General features: G+C 38.4%; 1 protein-coding gene and 1 pseudogene across 5 annotated transcripts in view; both read left to right on the top strand.

The window, feature by feature from the left end:
• LOC310650355 (butyrophilin subfamily 3 member A1-like) overlaps positions 1-12866 on the top strand; it is a 39006-nt gene extending 26140 nt beyond the window's left edge. Inside the window, exons 1-5 of one of the 4 annotated variants that reach the window (XM_083379267.1) lie at positions 5094-5747; positions 5855-6033; positions 6306-6604; positions 8529-8633; positions 9270-12866. In XM_083379267.1, coding sequence (XP_083235393.1) covers positions 6328-6604; positions 8529-8633; positions 9270-9793 — 906 coding nt within the window. In that variant the 5' untranslated portion in view covers positions 5094-5747; positions 5855-6033; positions 6306-6327 and the 3' untranslated portion in view covers positions 9794-12866. Of the gene's footprint in view, positions 1-5093; positions 5792-5854; positions 6034-6305; positions 6605-8528; positions 8634-9269 lie in introns of those variants that run through there. The other 3 variants (XM_083379269.1, XM_083379268.1, XM_083379266.1) reach the window with 3 other exon arrangements.
• A 7540-nt stretch (positions 12867-20406) lies between these two features.
• Positions 20407-21315, top strand: LOC310649259 (olfactory receptor 5V1-like; annotated as a pseudogene). The gene is made up of 2 exons: positions 20407-20470; positions 20702-21315. The product of its transcript is annotated as an olfactory receptor 5V1-like (transcript).
• Positions 21316-21643: the final 328 nt, after the last annotated feature.

Below are 21643 nucleotides of genomic sequence, written 5' to 3'. Positions count from 1 at the left end.
GAAGTCGGGGGGGGAGGGGGGGAGGGGGGAGGTAGGGGGGGAGGAGAGAGGGGGGGAGGTAGGGGGGAGGTAGGGGGGGAGGAGGGAGGGGGAAGGGGGGCTTTTTAAAGGAAAACTGTATTTTAAAACTTTTCAATAAAAAAAAGAAATACAAGAGTTATACTAATACTGAAGAAATGGTGGAATAGAATAATTAAAGAAAAGATGCTAAAGGAGGGACAAACAATATCAAAGAAATAGTGGCAGATAACAGTAATGCTACCTTGTGTTGAGTTATCCCACGTTAAATTGTTCCATGATGAGTTGTCCCACAGTGAATTGGCCGCACTGAGTTGGCTTTGGTAAATTATTTGGGACAAATTGGCTTTGGCAACTTGGCCATGATGAGTTGGCCACAGCAATGTGGCCATGAACAGCAACTATGGTCCAAAAACCAGGTGTTCAAAGCTTTAAGGCTAGGAGGATCAAAGCCTACTGAACTTCAGGGGGTAGAGTGTTCCATAGAGGAGTTCCATGGAAAAGGCAATGTTTTGGGGAAGGGACTAGGACTATGTCCATCCTGTCTGACCTGGTAGCACAGATACAGGTCCTTGGGAAAAATGGTCCTGCAGATAACATATGCCTATGTTATATAGAGTTTTAAAGGTGATGATTAGCACCTTGAATTGCACCCAAAAAGAAAGTGGAGGCCAGTGTAGCTCACTTCTGAATTAAAGACTCAGTGAAACTGTACTGATTACAAACATGTACAAGTTACACTATTCAAAGAAACAGAGAATATTCTGACTCCAACTGTTGTACAGTGATATATCCCCTTGCTGAGACCCCTGTGCCTGGCCTGTATAAGTAGATATAATCACCATGATAAGTCTTTATCAGATAGCTGAACTCACAAAATATCTTTTTCTCATCCACGAAGATCTTTATTGCATGCAGGAAGTTTAAGGCAGATAACAGGATGTGGCAGATGATGAAATGGACGGTATTTAAAGGTCAAAGACAGTAATGGTCCTACCATGAGGGCAGACCACATGTAATGGTGTCCAGGGAGTGATAATATTCAAGATTAAGAAGAAGGAGGAAATACATCACAAAATGGGAGGGATTGACTGAACAGATCATATTGTAGTTCCCAAAGGACCACATGATGGCAGCACAATATGATAACCTCTAGAGCAGGCATGTCAAACTCGCGACGTCACGTGACGTCGCATGAAGTATCGGAACTTTTTCCTCTTTTTCTACTGTAAAGGCTGATCAAAGACCATAAAAATATATTTGATTTGATTTGTGAAGCGGTAGAGAAGAGAACATAAGGGACGCGGTGGCTCAGTGGGTTAGGACGCTGAGCTTGTCGATCAGAAGGTCGGCAGTTTGGCGGGCCAAATCCTGAATGCTGCATAGCAGAGTGAGCACCTGTTACTCGTCCCAGCTTCTGCCCACCTAGCAGTTCGAAAGCACATAAAAATGCAAGTAGAAAAATAGGGACCACTACGGTGGGAAGGTAACAGCGTTCCGTGTGCCTTTGGCGTCTAGTCATGCCGGCCACATGACCACGGAGACGTCCTCGGACAAGCGCTGGCTCTTCGGCTTTGAAGCGGGAGATGAGCACCGGCCCCTAGAGTTGGAAACCTTTACCTTTTTTTTAGAGAAGAGAAAGAGTGGATGCATTTCTCCCTTCTGCTCCTGCCAGGTGACATCCAAAAGTGTGATCAACGTCATTTGATCTCATACCCAGGTCTGAATCCAAAATGAAAGCGGTCCAGCTCCTCTCAAACTACTGCATGACCACCTCAACATTTTTTTAAAAAAGGAAGAATGGAGATTGGACAAAAATTGTCCAGTACAGTTGGGTCTAATGATGGCTTTGTGAGGAAGGACTGGACCCTTATCTCAAGAAAACAAATACTACTAGTGCCTCTCACTTTGTGTGAAGTCTTAAGACTACCAGGATGGACATGGATCTAATATAGAGATGGTGGAGCTCATAGTCATGAGTACCCTGTCAATTCCTCAGATACAATAGGATCAAAATGCTGGGCAAGACTGTACCCACCTGTAGGACCGACTTCAAGACTGGAATCCAACTGAAAGCAGCTTTCAGCAATTTTGTTTGATAGATGCCCAGCATATTCTTCTTAACATTCTTGCAGGAAAACCTCTGGCCCCAATCTATCAAAAAGGACTCAGGTCATACTAGGCTGCCAAATAGTTATCAGTCGATGCAATAAGGACAGATTTAATGCACTTAATCCATGAATGCTCCTTCTAAACCTAACCCTGGTTCTCAAGCATTTTGAGTTCAAGACCATTTTACATTCTTGAAAATGACTGAAGACTCCAAAGAGCTTTGGTTATGTGTGCTATAAATATCAGTGTGTACTGTATTAGAAATTAAAACTTAGCAAGCTAACATATTTACATCATGGACCCCCTGAAATGGTTTTGTGGGACAGATCTTGAGAATTGCTGATCTAGCTCATCATAACGGTCTAAATGCAAGCCTAGAGAAGAAATAGTTTCCTCTCATACCTGTAGAAATGTGTATTCTAAAAGCTATCCCATGTCCTTAGATAAGAATCAATTTGTGCCACTTTGAATTATTTCCAAATAATGCATCCAAACTATTATTTTCTTTCTAAAACTTTCAGGACACAATGCTGCAATCTATATATCTTCCAGGGGCTGGATGAATGGCAACCAAGAGGTCCTCTGCTCAGGCTTCATTCCTCAGTGAGAGCAGTTAGTTTGATCCCAGAGATCAAGCCACTAAGATCTTTTTTTACCTCATCCTTTTAAGAGCCAATTAAATACTAGGAATCACTGGATTGTACCTCCCTGTATTTTATTCTTGCGCTCAATGTGGACTTATTTCAAGAGCAGCAGGATACAGATTTTAAAAATTATGGAAAATATTATGGAAAATAATTTATTTAGGATAACCATAAATGGAAATGGATAGGTTGGTCAATAAAAATAACGTGTTTTACTTAAAAATCAAAAAGCAATACTGAAAAGGTATGCAGTCATATGTATAGCATCATTTCAGAAGAGAGAGATCAAAAAAATGAGATGTGTGAATTTAGAAGAAAGGACATAGTTCCACAAAAATGCATTAAGCTTCCAGAGTAAAAATGCATTCATATATATATATATATATATATATATATATATATATATATATATATATATATATATATATATATATACATGCATGTTAATTTTCCAAACAACGTGTGAACTTAGTTTATAATTCATTAATACATATACAAATCTCACTCTTTGGTTCTTTTTTCCCAACCATTTATAAAATAAATTCCAGCTTTCATAATATTCTGTTTCTTCTTTGTCTTTTAGTCTCATAGCTAGTCTGTCCATCTCTGCGCATTCCAATATCTTCTTTATTAGCTCTTCTTCTGATGGTACTTGTTCATTTTTCCAGCATTGTGCATAGCTTATTCTTGCTGCGGTTATTTATTTTATTGAATTTGTATACCACCCTATTCCCGTAGGACTCAGGGCGGTTTACAGGGCAGTTAAAACCATGAAATACAAAAATTAAAATCAATTAAAACAATTAAATTAAATTCAAGCCCCAAGAGTAAATCTAAAACCCAGTTAAATTAACAACCCCACAGTCTGGACCAAACAGATCAAAGAGCCAAGTTTTCAGGTCCTGGCGAAATGAGCGAAGGTCGGGGGCAATCCTAAGTTCCGTGGGTAGTTGGTTCCATAGGGCAGGCACACCCACAGAGAACGCCCTTCCCCTGGGAATAACCCGCCAGCATTCATTAACCGGTGGTACCCTGAGAAGGCCCTCCCTGTGGGGGCGCACAGGACGATGAGAAGATGATGCCGGCAGCAGGTGTTCCCTTAGATAGAACCAAGTATGTATTTTGTTTATCAGTCTTTTCTGGTAATATACCTAATAAAAATAATTCGGGATTAAATGCTACATGTTCTCCTAGTATATTTTCTAGCCAAACATATTTTTCACCAATAGCCTTTAGCTTTATCACATGTCCACCAAATATGGTAATACGTACCTATGTTGTGTTTACATTTCCAACATGTGCCTGATAAATTTTTAAACATTTTTGCTAATCTAGCTAGAGGTAAATGCCATCTATAAAACATTTTATACAAATTTTCTTTATATGCAGTTGACATTGTCAATTTATAATTTCTCTCCCATAGTTTTTGCCATTCTTCTAACTCTATAGTATAACCAAAATTCTCCACCCATCTTGTCATTGTCCCTTTAATTTGTTCACTTTCCATCTCTAAAGTTAACAAAAAGTTATACAATTTTTTAATTAATTTCTCATCAGACGTTAATAATATCTTATCAAACACATTTTGTTCTTTATAAAATCCATACATTTTCATATCTTTTTCATATCTATTTTGTATTTGTAAACGTGCCCACCATGACATGTTGATACCCTGATATTCCAGTTCTTGCTTCGATTTCAATGTCCCATCAATATTTAAAATATCTTTATATGTCCACTTTTTTTTCAAAATCTAACAAGTTTACATGTGAAAAAGCTTCAATTATTGATAACCACCCTGGAATTTTTACATATATTTTCATTTTGATTTTTTCCCATACAGTTATCAAAGCATTTCTAATACAGTGGTTTTGAAAATATCTATGAATTTTGTTTTTCTCATACCTACAATGATTCATTCTTTTACCCAGACCAGGAACACAAATACTTTTGTTTATAAAGATTGCAGAGGCACAAAGATTGTGGTCACAAAAAGGACAGGTTAAAATTGCTCCCAGAGTGAAAGACACCCTCCCACCACTAAATATAAGCTATATCTACTTTACAGGAACAAACAGACTCAAACTACGAACAAATTAATGATTATGTGTGGAGCAACTGCATACTAGAATACATATGGACTCATGGCTAGGTAACAGTGCAAATTTTTTAAAATGCACTAGGCAATTTCTTATCCCTACTAAACTACGTCTGTGCTATATCAAGTATACAAACGTCTCTAGTTTTGAAGATGAAAAATATTTTTTTTAGGTTCTAAAGCCTTTGGCAGCGTTATTTTGGCATAGGCAGGCAGCAGTTTTACACTTAAGCATGGCAGCTTATTTATCTCTGCACATCAAGCTATTAGAGAGAATGGCTAGGGATGACGGCGATTGTTCAACCCATCGCGATTTGCAGGCAGCGGCTCTGGGAAACTCTTCCATTGGCAGGTGTCAGCCTTCCCACAAAGGAAACAGCAACAGATGTTTAATTCTTCTTTATTATGAAGCGACATAACAAGTCTGGAAGTATAAACTTCCCGACGCCATTTTTAGTTGTCTGAACATTTAGAGCGGGTCTTGCTAAGTTTCTTTCTCAGACCTTTAAGCCACTGGGGGCTTCTGCCTCTCTTGTCTGTTTCCTAGGCTGCGTTTCTTCACTTCCTTCCCCAAAGTCATCCACGCCATTCTGTTACAGAGGGGCGATGCTTTTCCAATTCTTGTCTGCGTGATGGAGAACTCGGGGGGACGCTCCGTCCCGCTTCGCGATCCACTTTCACTTTCGCCTTTCCACTTACCCTTTCCTTAGCTGCGGCTGAGTGGCGAGTTCCTCCCCGGGTCCCGCTTCTTTTGCTCCGAATTCTCCAGGCCGGCGGCTGGCGGAGGACAGCGATAAGCGACGGATTGGGCGGGGAAGCGAGAGAGTTGCCTTTTCTCCCTTCCTGGACCAGCTGCGGTTCTCCCGGTCCTCGAGGTATCTTGACTGCAAGCAAACCCAATGGGCTTGGGCGGAAATAGGTGTGACATAGTGAAAGTAGTATTTAGTAGGGCCTATTGTGTTATTCCTCCTGTTTTTTGCAGCTCAAATCACACTCGTCTGCCGGCCTCCAGCTCCGACACCTCGGCGCTGCCCGCTTATTCACTGGACCACAAGAGGCAAAGCCTACTTGCTTCCCATCCGTACCTCCGCTTTCTATCTTGAGTAGAGAAGGCACGGGCGGTCGGTGGGAAAAGGAAAGTTAAGTCTCTTCAGGGTTAAGGTAAGAGTGCAGCAGGCCGGGAATGGAGGGAATGGAGGAGGAGCAATAGCCAGAGGAAGAAGTAGCTTTGCCTGATCCGCTTTTTTGCTTTTTCCACTTTTTCTGTTAGAGACCGTTGAAAACGATCAGAGCTGGTTGGAGCTGATTTCTCCTGAGGGCTTGGTGTATTTAACTTGCTTTCTTCTCTGTGGGCCTATCTAAACTTTGACCACACTAGATTTTATCCCTTCAATCTGATTTCTATTGCAACTTTTACATTTTCTTTCTTCCAGGTACATCTGACTGAGACCCACAATGTCACACACTCCCCGCTGCAAACTAGTTGACTATTTTGAAGAGCTGAGTGAAGAGGAATTCGAGAAATTTAAGATGCACCTCGAGGACTACCCAGTGGAGAAGGGCTACAAGGCCATCCGTCGCTCCAAGACTGAGAAAGCTACCCACATTGAAATAGCCCGATACATGATTGAGGCATATGATGATGCCAAAGCCCTGAAGGTGACTGTCAGCATTCTGGACAGAATAAATAAAAAGGATCTGGCTGCAAGAATCCGAAACGAGATGCTGGAATGTAGGTAGAAAAAGCCCAGCTGCGTATTGGTAACCCAAATTCCTTTGTTGGCTTCTGTTCCTCTTTCCCCTTGACTTTCTAATAATATTTCTCTCAGAATCCGTGTGAGGAAAAGGGAAATAGGTGTGACATAGTGAAAGTAGTATTTAGTAGGGCCTATTGTGTTATTCCTCCTGTTTTTTGCAGCTCAAATCACACTTCTTGTTTTCGCTGATTTTCTAATCTAGAAAACCCAAAACAACCAGAGGGTGTTTGTGATTTAATAGTTACCGTATTTTCCGGCGTATAAGATGACTGGGCGTATAAGACGACGTTTGAGATGATTTTCAAGATTTTTCGTCTTATACGCCGGAAAATCAGTGAGCCTGGGAAGGCACGCCCTCCCCTCTCACTGTGGAGGAAGCAGGGCAGGCTGGCATCTGGCGGGAGCCGGCAGGGCAGTCCTGTGCACGCGCGCGCTCCCCGGCTCCTAAGGAGTCCTTGGGGAGCCATGGCAGGCACCTCACGCTCTTCCCTCTTGAGGCAGCATCGGCGGAGCCGTCCGGCGTCGGGCGGGAGCCGGCAGGGCAGTCCTGCACATGCACGCGCTCCCCGGCTGTTAAGGAGCACTCCTTAGCAGCCGGGGAGTGCGCTCGTGTGCAGGACTGCCCTGCTGGCTCCCGCCCGATGCCGGACGGCTCCGCCGGTGCTGCTTCAAGAAGGAAGAGCATGAGGCGCCTGCCATGGCTCCCCGAGGACTCCTTAGGAGCCGGGGAGCGCGCACGTGCACAGGACTGCTCTGCCGGCTCCCGCCAGATGCCAGCCTGCCCTGCTTCCTCCACAGTGAGAGGGGAGGGCGTGCCTTCCCAGGCACGCTGACTTGCAGCCAAGTCGGAGCCGAAAGGGGCTTTTCCTTCCACCCACCCTTTGGAATAGACGCAAGAGCTCCCGGGGTCTGGCGTTTGCAAGGGGGAGGGGTAGGGGCTGAGAGGCTCTTGGGGGTGGGAAGGGAGAGTCACGTTGGAGGGGGGACTGGACTAAGGAGGCTTGAAGTTGGTTTGCAAGAACGGGGGCACTCGATTGATTTATGTACTATTTTCCGGCGTATAAGACGACTGGGCATATAAGACGACCCCCCAACTTTTGAGATGATTTTCATGGGTTAAAAAGTCATCTTATACGCCGGAAAATACGGTATCTCTGTCTTAGCTGAGACATCTTCCTCCTCAGACAAACAAGAAATCCTTTTACATTTTTATTTTTGAATTTGAATGAAAAATCCTATTGGCCAAGTTTTCTCAAGGCATGATACTTAGGCACTCTATACTTTACTCAAACATAGAAGTAGTTTTAATGTCCAATGGCACATATACATGATCATAGAGAACAAATTGAACACACTAAAAATACCCTTAAATGCTTTTACTTTTAAATCACTACATTATAATTCAATCGATCTTTTTGCTTACTGGAAACTGAAACTGAAAGAAGAGCTGGATTTGATTCCTTTTTGTCTTCTATTCTTTATTGGACTGCAGAGTTGCAGGAATTTCTACTAATTCTCTGGGGAGTAATGCCCTTCAAGATGTGTTTCCCCAAAATGATGGCAGTTGAGATCTAGCACACTTGGAGACATCTGAGTGGAAAAAATCTGTTCTACCCAATATTTCTTGTTGCTCATTTTATCAGTTGATGCTCATTGCATTAATACTGTGCTAATGTATTAATTTATTTAGCCTATCAGATGGTTGCAGAAGGAACAAAGGGAACCAAGGAGCTTCAGTTTCTTCATTTGTTTTTTAATACAAGTATGACCATGAGTCCTTCGGGAGAAGGGCGGTATATAAATAAAATTATTATTATTATTATTATTATTATTATTATTATTATTATTATTATTATTATTATTATTATTATTATTATTATTATTATTAATTTCTCACAGATTTCCTTCCAAAACCATCTGCCATGACTAAAAGAGACAAAAAGGCACGAGAAGAGACAATACTGTCAAATATATATGACAAGTTTTTTGGGATTCCAAAGAAAGGTTAGTTGTTGAACGAATTCATGTTCCTAAACAAAAGTCTTGTGGTCGCTGCAGCAAGAAGGGCAGAAGGAGATAGATCTGAATGCTTGTCTCTGAGTTGCTGTCCGTCTACTTGGGCCTACATTAACACTTCCTCTACCTGAGCCACCCCATACTCCATTTAATAAATGCATTGGAGAGACTAGGTGTGGGTGTTGTTAAGTGACACAATCATGTCAGTGCCTGAATGACCATCACAACCTAAGACTATAATGGACAAGTTCCATATGTCATAATTCAAGAATTATCTATAGAAAGTCAAGTTAAATTTCTTGCTAGTAAGTTCTTCCTTTCTGGGGTCTAATTCATGTCTTTCTAACTGCCACATTTTTACTCCAAGCTTAGCTCTGTTTCTCTAGAAACGTAAATGCTTATGGTATCCTTACTGCATTTTGTCTGAGGGCTCATACTTACATCTCCCTAACAAGTAACCTTTCCTATGCAGATATCACATGTATGAAAGTGGGTGCCATTTTGGAAGCAGCCACCATATTGTGCATAAGCAAATAAAGAATAGAACTTTGGTTGAATTGTTCTATATTGTTTTTGACCTTAGCCTGACAGAAAATATTCTAATCTTTTTATCTACAACTTTAGTTGAAGTGATCTTGGATCCCAAGACAGCTTATCCCGCCCTCATCCTTTCAGAAGATCAGAAAGAGGTACATATGGGGGAGCAAACCCAGGTCCTTTTTGACAATCCTGAGCGCTTCCGTTTTTTACCAGGTGTCCTGGGAGCAGAAGGCATTGACTCTGGGACTCTAGAATGGGTGGTGGAAGTAGGCAAGGCCAAAGAGTGGGCCGTTGGGATTGCCCGGGAATCAGTAGAAAGAAAATATTCAGCAGATATCACCATTACTCAAGGATTTTGGGTACTGCAGCTAGCACAAGGAGAATACCAAGCTTCTACAAGCCCTCCCATCAAACTTACACTTTGGAAATCACCACAACGTATCTTGATTATCCTGGAGCATGATTTTGATAGACTCATCTTTTACAATGCTGACTCAATGGATCATATCTTTACTTTTAATTATCCATTTTCTGAGAAAGTGTTCCCTTTTGTCCTAGTGAGGGACAAAGAGACTCCCTTGAAAATCTGTCCAAGAACTTCAGTGTGACAAGACACGGAGAAAGGAGTTTTAAATCATTTGTTTATTTACTCTGGAAGAGTTTCTTTTAGAATAAGTGAGTTTATTGTTTTATTAATCTTTGATTCTTGCCTGAAACATTTTTGAACCTTCAATCTATATCTTAATGAAGAATATAAGATAGATGGTAGAAAGATAGAGATGGTTTTTTGTTTAAATGCTTGCTTATATATTGCTGTTTTCTCATTGTGTTCTGCATATTTTTATTTAATGTTTTAGTGTAAATTATTGTATTAATTGATTATTTTGTTGTAAGCATTTTTCTGACTTTAAAGTATGAAACAAATATATACAGCTCAGAGTTTGATATTTTAGTTGCTGTGTGAACTTGGTTGTTGTTTGTAGAAATTTGATTATCCAGTGAGATCTACCCCTCTTAAATCCTAATTATCTTTTGTACTTGCACAAGATGCTTAAGTACTTTCCCCCCTGTGGAGAGGAAAGGGGGATTTCAGCCCTCCCTCTAGAAACAGCCGCGACTGATACCCAGGGGAGTTTAAAACATTGAAAAAATAACTGGATCCTAATCGGAATTCTATTTCCTAAAATTTGTGGACTAAAAGACTCTCTATTTTTTATTTTTTTACTTTCTATTTTTATTGAAGATCTAGGTTTTCCCTTTTAAAATTGAAGCAAAACTGAAAAGATAAAAATAACTCTAGGGCGACATCTTGTAGCTAAACGTGATACTTCAATCTGCTATTCTTTAAAAAAGACTTTTAAAGAAAATAGACAGCCCAGAAAATAGATAAGATATATCCAACCTTGAAACTTCAGCTGTGAAAAGCTCAGCAGTGCTTCTTATTTAGTGGATTTCCTGACTGTCTAATATACCAGTATGGAAGAAAACCAGCAACATATTTTTTTCTGTGGAAGAAGAGCAGGAACAAACTCTGGTTATGTTGAAAGCAATTCTTCAAAATCTCCTTACAGCTGGTGAAGAAATAAGCTACATAAAATACAAGAAGGCAGCAAACTCAAACTATGACTATAACTAAAGAATCTTCCATACAGAATACAACAGAAAAAGTGGAAAAATTAAAGACAATGACAGAAAATTTAACTGCTCAACATACACAATGGAAAATCCAGAAAAGAAACTGACAATATAGAAAAAGGAAGAGACTTCCTTTACAAATGTTCTGTACCAGCCTGCTACCGGCCCTGCAGAAAAGGCAGGGACAACCCCTTTTACAAGAAGGCAAGAGGCTGGAACTAAGCCTACCAGATTTATGGATACAAAAGCAAACAAGACACGAACCATGAAACAGGAGCTATTCAAGCGGTTGCCTTCAGCAAACCAGCCCTCCCACGCATTCCCCTTTTATACAGTTCAGGGCGTGGCTTCTCTCTGCCTCCTTCCAAGGTGCCCCATTGCCTTCCTCTGTTTACTCCTGATTGACTGCCTCCTGCGTCGGGCGTCCTTGAACAGGGCTAGTTGTGGGTCATCTTCATCCACGCTGTCAGGCTCACACAGCTGGGTCTCCGTTGTGACCAGGTGGGAGGGGCTTGGCTGAGGGCTCTGCGGAGCCTCAAGGCCATCATCAGCAAGCTCTTCAACACCCCCCTCCTCTGAGTCGTCCAACCCAACTGCCGAACCCACAGGCTGACCCTGAATCACAACAACAAATCAGAAGTAACCTGAAGATCAAAATGAAAAACAGATGGAAGAAAAACAGTTTTAAGACAACTACGGCGAGACAGAAAAAGAAAGAGATGACCTTCTGGATCTACCAGTCCTCTCAAAAAAATGGCGACTGGATGGTTTGCTCAGCGTCAAATAATAGATATAACAATACAAGGAGATTCACTTGATAACTCAAAAGCATGGACATGGAAGACAATTTGGCAAAGAAAGAAAACTAGAATAAGACTAAAGAATGGGGTTTTGATCTACCTATGGGAATTAAAATAGAATACATTTAAATAGATAAGATGTGAATTTTGAATATAAGACATTATGAATTGAGATGAAAAATTTGGTCATGTAAAATTTAGAAGTATAATTACCAACAGTTAAATTTGAATATTGATTTGTGTGTAAAGATCACGTAAAGGTGATTAAGATATATACAAGCTAAAATCTTATTAATGAATGTAATAAATATGTCTATGTAGTGGTAAGAATAAAAAAAATAGTTTAAATAATGAGATAGTAGATACAAAGAGGAAGAGAAAGGAAGTATTAAATGTTGAAATAAAAGAATTTTTGGTTATTAAATTTAAGATATTTGAAAATTGGTAGAAAATAAGAATATTATATTGTATGATTAATTTGTGGACATAGACGATGAGAATTTATATAGATAAGATGTGTATACTGAACGGTAGACCGAGTGAGGAATTGTGATAAAGGAATTGGAGTCATTTAAAATTTGGAAATGATAAATATTAAATGTTAAATTTAAATATTAATTATAAATTAAAATTGGGAAACATTTATTAGGTCATTGTCTAAAAGACTGTTATAACAATTAAGACATATATAAATTAAAAACTATTGATAAATGTCAGAAAGTTATATTTTATTTGATTGATAGAATAAGAATTGTATTAGTTTAAATATGAGATTATATTAAGGGGAAATGAGAGGGAATATTTACTGTAATAGTTTGAGATCTGTATTAATGATATTGGTATATAATTGGATTATTGTAACTCAGCCGCCACGTTGCTTTTCAAATATGTAGATGTAATATTATAAAATTAATAAAAAAAAAGAAATTTGATTACCCAACTTGGTAATATCACCAGTGTGAATGAGTATGAGGTTTGTTGATATGTAGTAGCTTGCTCTACCAATTTATGTGTAGCAGCTTGTTCTACCAGTTCTGGCAGTGATATGATTTCTTTCTTGGTGGTTCCCATCCATTCCAAGAACTCCACAAATATGAAACCTTGTACAAGTTTTTATAACTGAATTAACTAGTTTAGTATTTTATTTTTCATACTATATGGTATATTGCAATTGATTGTAAATATCTGCTTCCAAGAGTGTAATGAGTGTAATTTTTTTAAAAAATATATAGCCCCAGTTACCTCTGTTTAGCCTTATTTTTCATTTCCCCCCTATTTTATAATCATTGCCTGCATGATTCACTATGATTAAGAATATTATATCTGACAGAAATCGGAATGTAAGATTTGATTTTCCATGACAAATATGATTAATCTTATGGAAATAAATAAATAAATAAATAAATAAATAAATAAATAAATAAATAAATAAATAAAACTCCCAGCAAAATATTGGTTAATAACTCTTGTACAAATGGCCATCAAAAAGCAAACCAAAGAGAGGGCCAACCATACTTCTGCCTGAAGGGGTTTCCAGATTCAAGAATCTCTGCTATTTTCCCAAGTTAATATAAGACTGACTAAAATTCTGATGAGTAAAACTACAGCTACTTTAGAAAACATATGCTGCTAAAATTTCAACTAGCTTAGTTTTCCAAGTTTAAAAAAATGTTAATTTGTATTATATTTTTAAGGCTTAATCAGATCCATATATTTAAATCTGATGGATGCTGATCTGTGTTAAATCTAACAACATGTGAATATGAATTCATTAATCCTGATGACCCCACTGACCTATGTCGTTAATTTTGTTGGAAGTTATTTTTTCCCCTCTGAGGTGAAATGGTGGAATTGCTGTAAATCAGGGCTTGGCAACTTTAAACACTCAAAGAGCCACTTGGACCCATTTCCCAGAGAAAAAAAACACTGGGAGCTGCAAAACTCGCGTGCACACAAGGGGGGGAAACTTGATTGAAGAGTTTAATTAAAAAGAAGTAAGAGGCTGTTGTGCATGAGCTCTCTCCCTCTCTCCCTCCCTCCCTCCCTAGAGAGAGAGAGAGAGAGAGAGAGAGAGAGAAGGGAAGTGCAAGTGCCTCTCTCTGTCTCTGTCTCTGCAAATGGCAGAGGATGACTAGGAGCTGCAGGAGAAGGCATGTGGCTCCAGAGCTGCGGGTTGCCGACCTGTACTCTAAATCAAGCAAGCAAGAAAGCAAGCACTGGAAGATGTAGGATGCTCAGAAATAATTTTTAAAAATAATTTAATGATTAATAATAATAGTAGTAGTTAAAAATATTCCTGGCAGATTTTGAATTGTTAATCTTTGACTTAGTGCCTTCCAGGGCTTTTTTTTCTCAGAACGCTCAGAACGGCGTTCCAGAACCTTTTTTTTTTTCAAAAAAACAAACAAACAACCCAGCTCCCTTATTGGTTTTCCTAAGCCTATTGCAGGGCTAGCAATCTTGGCTCTTTTTTATGACTCATGGACTTCAACTCCCAGAAATCCTGAGCCAGCCATGCTGAGGGGAAAGGGAGAGGTTTCCAGGCTGAGCCATGCTGGCTCAGGAATTCTGGGAGTTGAAGTTCTTGAGTCATAAAAGAGCCTGCACTAGAGGAGGACATTAAAATTATTTACAGGATTACTTCTTTTGGAACTAAACTTAAAATCTAAAACAGCTAATTCAGAAAAGCCAACAGGAAACAAACTCACATTTTTCATCTGCTTCTGTCTTTTGGAAGATAAAATTAGATAACAAAATAATCTATTTCTTATGTTAACATCTCTGCAATGAAATCAAAGGTAACGGAAAAGAAACGAGAAACATTTTTCTCAATGTAATATGTCTAATTTAGCCGATTCTAGAAAAAAAATAGTATCTTTTGTACACTCTTGAAAACTATTTTGAATCTAAACAATTCTCAAGAATGAAATATTCTTAATTTGGACTTTACTTTTACTGTTTGGACTGTTGTGTGTTTTGAAAAATAGATTATTTAGAATCTAGTTATGTTGCACTTCAGTCTTTAAATAATTAACCTAGTATATACATAACAATATATGATGTTTTCTCTGGTGAGCTTAACATCAATAACAACATTTATTAAAAAGGCTAAAATAATTTCTGGGGTTATTATCTGTATAGTAAAATTTTGGACAAGCAGTGATCATGTTACATATGTGCATAAGCGTAGTCAGTGGCATATGCCTTTTTAAAAATATCAAACATGCAAAGAAACAAAAATAAGTCCAACATATCTGTATTACATCCAGAAATGCCAACTTTGCAACCAATATTTCTCATCCATAACTATGGCACCCTAAGGATACCTGCATACATGCAAATGTTTCTCTGGGATCAGTAACGCAACAGGGATTGCTTTTTCCTTCCAGTAACATATAGCTAAAACCAGTTTATTGCATTTGGCAATTGTACTAAAAAAAATCTCGTTCATTTAATTTGAAATCAAGTGAAACATTGATTTAAATTATTTTATTAAAGCAAATTAATGGCAATTCTTTTATAAAAAGTTGCCTCAAACAAAATGAGTTTTACATGCCTGCTCTAGATAGTTGAATGCTCCAAAATAAATTACAGACCAGGCCTGTACATGCAGCCTACCAAGCACCCTTGGACAGAGCACAGACTTTTTTTTAAAGTAATAAAATCACCACCACTGCCCTGAAAGTCATGTTGCCTAGTGCCTCCATGGCTTACCATGACCACAAGCTCCAACACTGTAGATGCTCCTCTAGTCACCAAATCATTGATTAGCCCACCAGCATTCCTTTGCAGACCACAAAGATTTTTAATTTATCAGTGTGGGCCTTTCCTTTCTACAAGATAATAATAATAATAATAATAATAATAATAATAATAATAATAATAATAATAAGAAGAAGAAGAAGAAGAAGAAGAAGAAGAAGAAGAAGAAGAAGAAGAAGAAGAAGGAAGAAGAAGAAGAAGAAGAAGAAGAAGAAGAAGAAGAAGAAGAAGAAGAAGAAGAAGAAGAAGAAGAAGAAGAAGAAGAAGAAGTAGAAGTTGGAAGGGACCTTGAAGGTCATCTAGTCCAACCCCCTGCTCAGGCAGGAAACCCTATACCATTTCAGACAAATGGCTGGCCAGTCTCTTCTTAAAAACTTCCAGTGTTGGAGCATTCACCACTTTTGGAGGCAGGTTGTTCCACTGGTTAGTTGTTCTAACTGTCAGGAAATTTCTTCTTAGTTCTAGGTTGCTTCTCTCCTTGACTAGTTTCCATCCATTGCTTCTTGTCCTGCTTTCAGGTGCTTTGAAGAATAGCTTGACTCCCTCTTCTTTGTGGCAGCCCCTGAGATATTGGAACACTGCTATCATGTCACCCCTCACCCTTCTCTTCATTAAACTACACATACCCAATTCCAGCAACCATTCCCTATATGTTTTAGCCTCCAGTCCCCCAATCATCTTTGTTGCTCTTCTCTGTACTCTTTCTAGAGTCTCAATATCTTTTTTACATTGTGGTGACCAAAACTGGATGCAATATTCCAGGTGTGGCCTTACCAAGGCATTGTAAAGTGGTATTAGTACTTCACGTGATCTTGATTCTATCCCTCTGTTAATGCAACCTAGCACTGTGTTGGCTTTTTTGCAGCTGCAGCACACTGCTGGCTCATATTTAAGTGATTGTCCACTAGGACTCCAAGATCCCTCTCACAGTTACAACTATTGAGTAAAGTACCACCTATGCTATACCTGTGCATTTGATTTTTCTTGCCTAAATGTAGAACCTTACTTTTTTCACAATTGAATTTCATTTTGTTAGATAGTGCCCAGTGTTCAAGTCTGTCCAGATCCTCCTGTATCTTAAGCCTATCTTCTGGAGTATTGGCTATTCCTGTCAGCTTGGTGTTATCTGCAAATTTGATGAGTTCCCCATCTATCCCCTCATCCAAATCATTGATGAAGATGTTTTAAGAAATTAAAGTGCTTCAGCACAAATAGATAAGAGCATCTGAAGCAACCTAAGAGGAAAAGTCTACGTATTTTCACACTGCAGCAGGAAAATGCACAGGAAAATCAAATTTGCAAAAGAAGATCAGTAAAGGCAGATGCCTGTTTCTACCCTCAAAACATGGTTAACCCATTCTGGCAATGGGGTAACCAGGCAAGGCAGTTTGAGATAGTATCTGACCAAGCCAAAGTAAATGAGTGATCTCTATGATTGAACTGAAATCTGTACTTGGTTCTGTTCACTCCCATTTATCAACTGAATCACACTCCCAACCTGAACCTCTGATTTAAATTCTTTTAGATAGACAACTAATTATTCCATAGCCTTTATTACAAATAGCTTAATTACTGCAACAAAAGAGAAACATTGAAGAACCACTGGGACAAGGCATGATGATGGTCCAAAGGTCAACCGAGAAACAAGCTAAATATGGATATGATAAATAGATATAGACTAGATAGAAGAACAATTTTGTAGGAATAACTGTGTAAGTTGTTAGGTAAAGGTAAAGGTTCCCCCGCACATGCGTGCTAGTCATTTCCGACTCTAGGGGGCGGTGCTCATCTCCGTTTCAAAGCTGTAGAGCCAGCGCTTGTCCGAGGACGTCTCCGTGGTCATGTGGCCGGCATGACTAGCACGGAATGCTGTTACCTTCCCACCGTAGTGGTCCCTATTTTTCTACTTGCATTTTTACGTGCTTTCGAACTGCTAGGTGGGCAGAAGCTGGGACGAGTAACAGGCGCTCACTCTGTTACGCGGCACTCGGGATTTGATCCACCAAACTGCCGACCTTTTGATCGACAAGCTCATTTTCATTAAATGATTTAATCAATCTAAACTACAATCTGTATTTCTGCCCAGTTAAGAAATGAAAGCAATTCAAATTGCTGTATATTGAATTCCTCCTCTGTCCTGCCTTTCCTTCTCCTCCTTCTGACCTTCAGCAAACAGGCAATGAGCAGGTTGCCAAGAGGCAGTTGAAGGAGAGGTGCTTGGCTAAAACTAAGGCAAATAGGAGAAAGTCACGCAGAGTAATAATAATAAATCACACACAAAGGAGAGAAACCTCTTAATTTTCTTTTAATATGCACCCAATTAATACAATGCATAAATACATACAACACAGAGAGAGCGAGAGCAGAATGAATCATGGTCAGAGCTTGTATAAATAGTCCTCAACTTATATCTATGGCTGAGCCCAGACCTATGATCATACATTGTTAGGTGGGTTACTATGTAACCACACCTCATTTCACAGCCATTTTTGTGGCAGTCATTAAGTAAAAGCCGAGTCATTAAGTATTTTTTTGTCTTTGCCTGCAATGGGTGATTTTTTTTGCCAGAACCTGAAAGTAAACACTTGTTTCCAGCAAAACAAATAAGCAAATATTCTGAATGGCACTAACCTGACCATGGGATGCTGCAAACAACCCTAAATGCAGGCTGGGTGCCAAGCGCTCAAAACGTGATCAAGTGACTGCAGGGAGGATAGCCATTGAAACTTCAAATCTAGGTCATAAATAGCTTTGGGTTCATCATAATTTTATTCGGTCACTAAGTGACTACTTCTAAATCAATTATCCATATTCGCCACAGAGTCCCATACTATTCGTGTATGCCATTCTGTTATAAACCAAGCTGAATGTTCAGCCATGAAAGAAACTGAGTTTCAAAAGAATGTCTTCTCTTTTCTTTATAAAAGCACCAATTCCAACTTCCCAGTTCTATTTCAGATGGGAAGACAGTAATTTGGCCACATTGTTGTGCCATTACACTAATTTTCAATCAGTTGGAAGAACCCATAAAATTATTGTCTGAGTAATGTGGCACTATTGTTCAATTGGATGCAAAATGGCATAAATCGCTGGTCAGATAAATGGTTCAAAGGATTCGGTTATCTAACAATTCATTAAACTCATCAGCATGCTTGCTATAATATCCAAACTGAGCTGGGCTGACTTTGAAATTTTCTGAGCCCACTCAAGGGCTATCATAACGTGTGAAAAACAGTAAAACTGAATTGGGAATTGTCTAAGATTAAAACATTCCTTTGAGTGAAACAATCCCAAAGGCCCTAGGATATCTTTATATCTTTATCTCTGAAATTTAAAAATCATCTGTGGCAGTTTGGATATACTGATTTTGGAAGATTGAAATATGCATGGATTTATTTCATGTCATGGAAATAATCCAGAAGGGAGCTCACTATTACAAAAGTGACTGGTAATATATTTTCATACTTTAGCTTTCCTTCCTTCCTTTCTACATGCTGGACAAAGTATCTCATTCTCTTTTTCCCCTTTATGCATGCACTTTTTTATCATGTGCTATGTTCTTATTGCCATTTGTTGTAGGATTATTATTCATGTTATAAAAAGCAAAATTCAGTACCAGATTAACATCAATTGTATTGTTTCTCAGAACTACCAGTTGCACTCCCAATAGAACAGGACAGAAAGTTTTCTACATTTCATCACCAGAACAGGTGGTAGCAGATAAGTTTGAAGATAACAGTATGTTGATATAGAATTGCAAAGCTGATGAGAGTATTCTGTTCAGTATAGCAGGGATCTTCAAACTCTTCAGATCAATCATGAAGTTGCAGATTGTTCATCAACCCCTAAATAATTATTATATGAAAATATAATAAATATTATTTTACCTAATACCAGTAGTACTATGAACACTAATACACAACCTCTTCCTTAGTCCCACTCAAACTTGAGGGTCGATAATGATCATCTTGGGGAACCCTGAAGTATTGAATCTGAAACTCTGGCATCCTTCTGACCTCCCAAACTTCCTGAAAAATAGAACACAAAAGTGCAAAGTTTGCTATTCTACATTCAAGAGGTTTTAGTTGTTTCCTGTAGAACAACACACAATAAATTGGCTCCATCTTCCATATGATGCCCCTTCAAATATCCACCATTTGTTCTCTCCTGACTCTTCTCACTCTTATAACCAGGAATCATGAAGCTATAAGAGAGGCCACACAGCTTCAAAGCCTTGCAGTTAACTAGACACTGGCAATATCTTTTTCTATCTTGCCCATATAACATTCCCATAGGCCACTGTCCTGTTTGTGCCTGTTTGTAACATATTTTACTATCACCTGGCCATTATACAGATATTATAAAACCTGTCCACATTATATCAATCTAAAAATGAGTGGTTGGTTGTAAAAAAAACCCTGTGAATTGCCAGTGGAGATCACACCTTCACTTCTTGACCAGTCCATGAATAAGATGAATTTAAATTGTCCTCAGCTATGCTGGGGTTAATATACTATTTTTCCCACATTCCAATCTGCCCAAGAAAAAATCAAGGTATTTAAAATCTATTAGGTTTGTCAACCATTATTATGAAGGCAAATTAAGTGCCTATAGTGGCTTGAAAAATGAAAACAATAGTGTCTGACCAGGAATTGGAAAAAGGACAGCTTGTTTTATGCAAGTTTACTTTCCTGCAAATTCAAAGATAGGTACAGAGCACTTCAATCCATTTCATTAGATTTATTTTTCAGAATGGATTTAGAAGATAATAGAAAAATACTTGTTAAAACAATTAAAAATTTTGTAGTATATTTTCAGTACCATGAGTGCAAACTTGCAGGTTTCAGTATTCAGAAATAGGTCTCTTGGAATGTAAAGAGGTTTACTGTCAGATAAGTGTATCTTAAAGTGTCTCAAAGCCGCAAAGAGGAAATGATTTGTATACAGTTGTTATATTATTGATAGTTTCCATTGTTACAACTTTTTCTGTAGAAAATATAAAAACTATATTACATGATACAGAAATGACAAAGCAATTAAAGACATATGAAGGTGCTGAAAAAGATCTGAACATTTGTGTGGACAGAAGTAAGGAATATGTCCAGATGTATGTTTCATTTCTTGGTTTTATTACCATGCACTCTTCCTCATTAGCAACTAAATTTCATTTTTAATGTGTGCCATTGTGCCCACAGTAAAAAATGACAGTAAAGGTTATCTATCGATCTATCATTTCAGATATAAAACATGGAGCAAATTGAAAATCAAACTGATAAAATAAGAGAATTTGCTTTCCTAGGCTACTCCAACTTCCCTGAGTCTTAAGCTTTGTTTTTTTTATCCTATTTCTTGCTATATATATCATTATCTTGTTTGGCAATGGACTTATTCTGACCACCACATGGCTGGATGGTGGCCTTTGAACTCCCATGTACTTTTTCATCTGGCATCTGGGATTTCTCGATATTCGTTACACATCTGTTACACTAACCCACTTGCTTAAGAAGATACAAAAACTAATTCCATTCAGGGTTGCCTGACCCAATTTTACTTTTTTGTGGCTTTTGTAGGAGTTGAGTGTCTCCTCTTGGCTATTATGGCCTATGATTGATATATTTCCATCTGTTATCCCTTCAACTGTGATGTTGTTATGAATAGTAGAGTCTGTAATGGGATGGCTACGGCCTCTTATTGTTGTGGTTTTGTCAATTCAATCTTACACACTGTCATGACAGCCTAGCTCCCCTTCTGTGTTTCTCACAGCCTTGAACATATTTTTTGTGATGTCCCCCCAGCTCCTCAAGGTGTCTTGTGTGGACATCTTCCCTAATCAAATGACACTGCTAACAGTGACCATGATCCTTGGAATCAGTCCCTTTCTTTTCATCATGATTTTTTATAAGTTTTTTATTGACTTTCCAATGTTACAATAATATCTTTGAAAAGCAATGTGGTGTCAGGGTTACAATAGTTCCATTTCATACAAATACATATTATTACAAATCTCCAATTTGTTGTAACCAGAATTTCCTCTCTTTTTTCCTTTAATACATATTATCTCTTATCTAAATTAACATACTTCTTATTGTTATCCATCAGTTATTTAGTAGTTTTCTTACATTTGTCAATACTTTTGTATATTTTATATTTTAACATTCCATCTTTAAGACATCAAACACATATACTTTTCCAGCTTCAATTTTGCATTGATATTAAAGTTAAACGTTTGAAATTTCTCATTTTTATATTTCTAGGTGACCC

Source organism: Vipera ursinii, assembly GCF_947247035.1.
Source record: "Vipera ursinii genome assembly, chromosome: Z".
Lineage (NCBI taxonomy): Eukaryota > Metazoa > Chordata > Lepidosauria > Squamata > Viperidae > Vipera > Vipera ursinii.
Note: the sequence above shows the minus strand (reverse complement) of the source record. Positions and strands in the feature narration are given on the sequence as shown.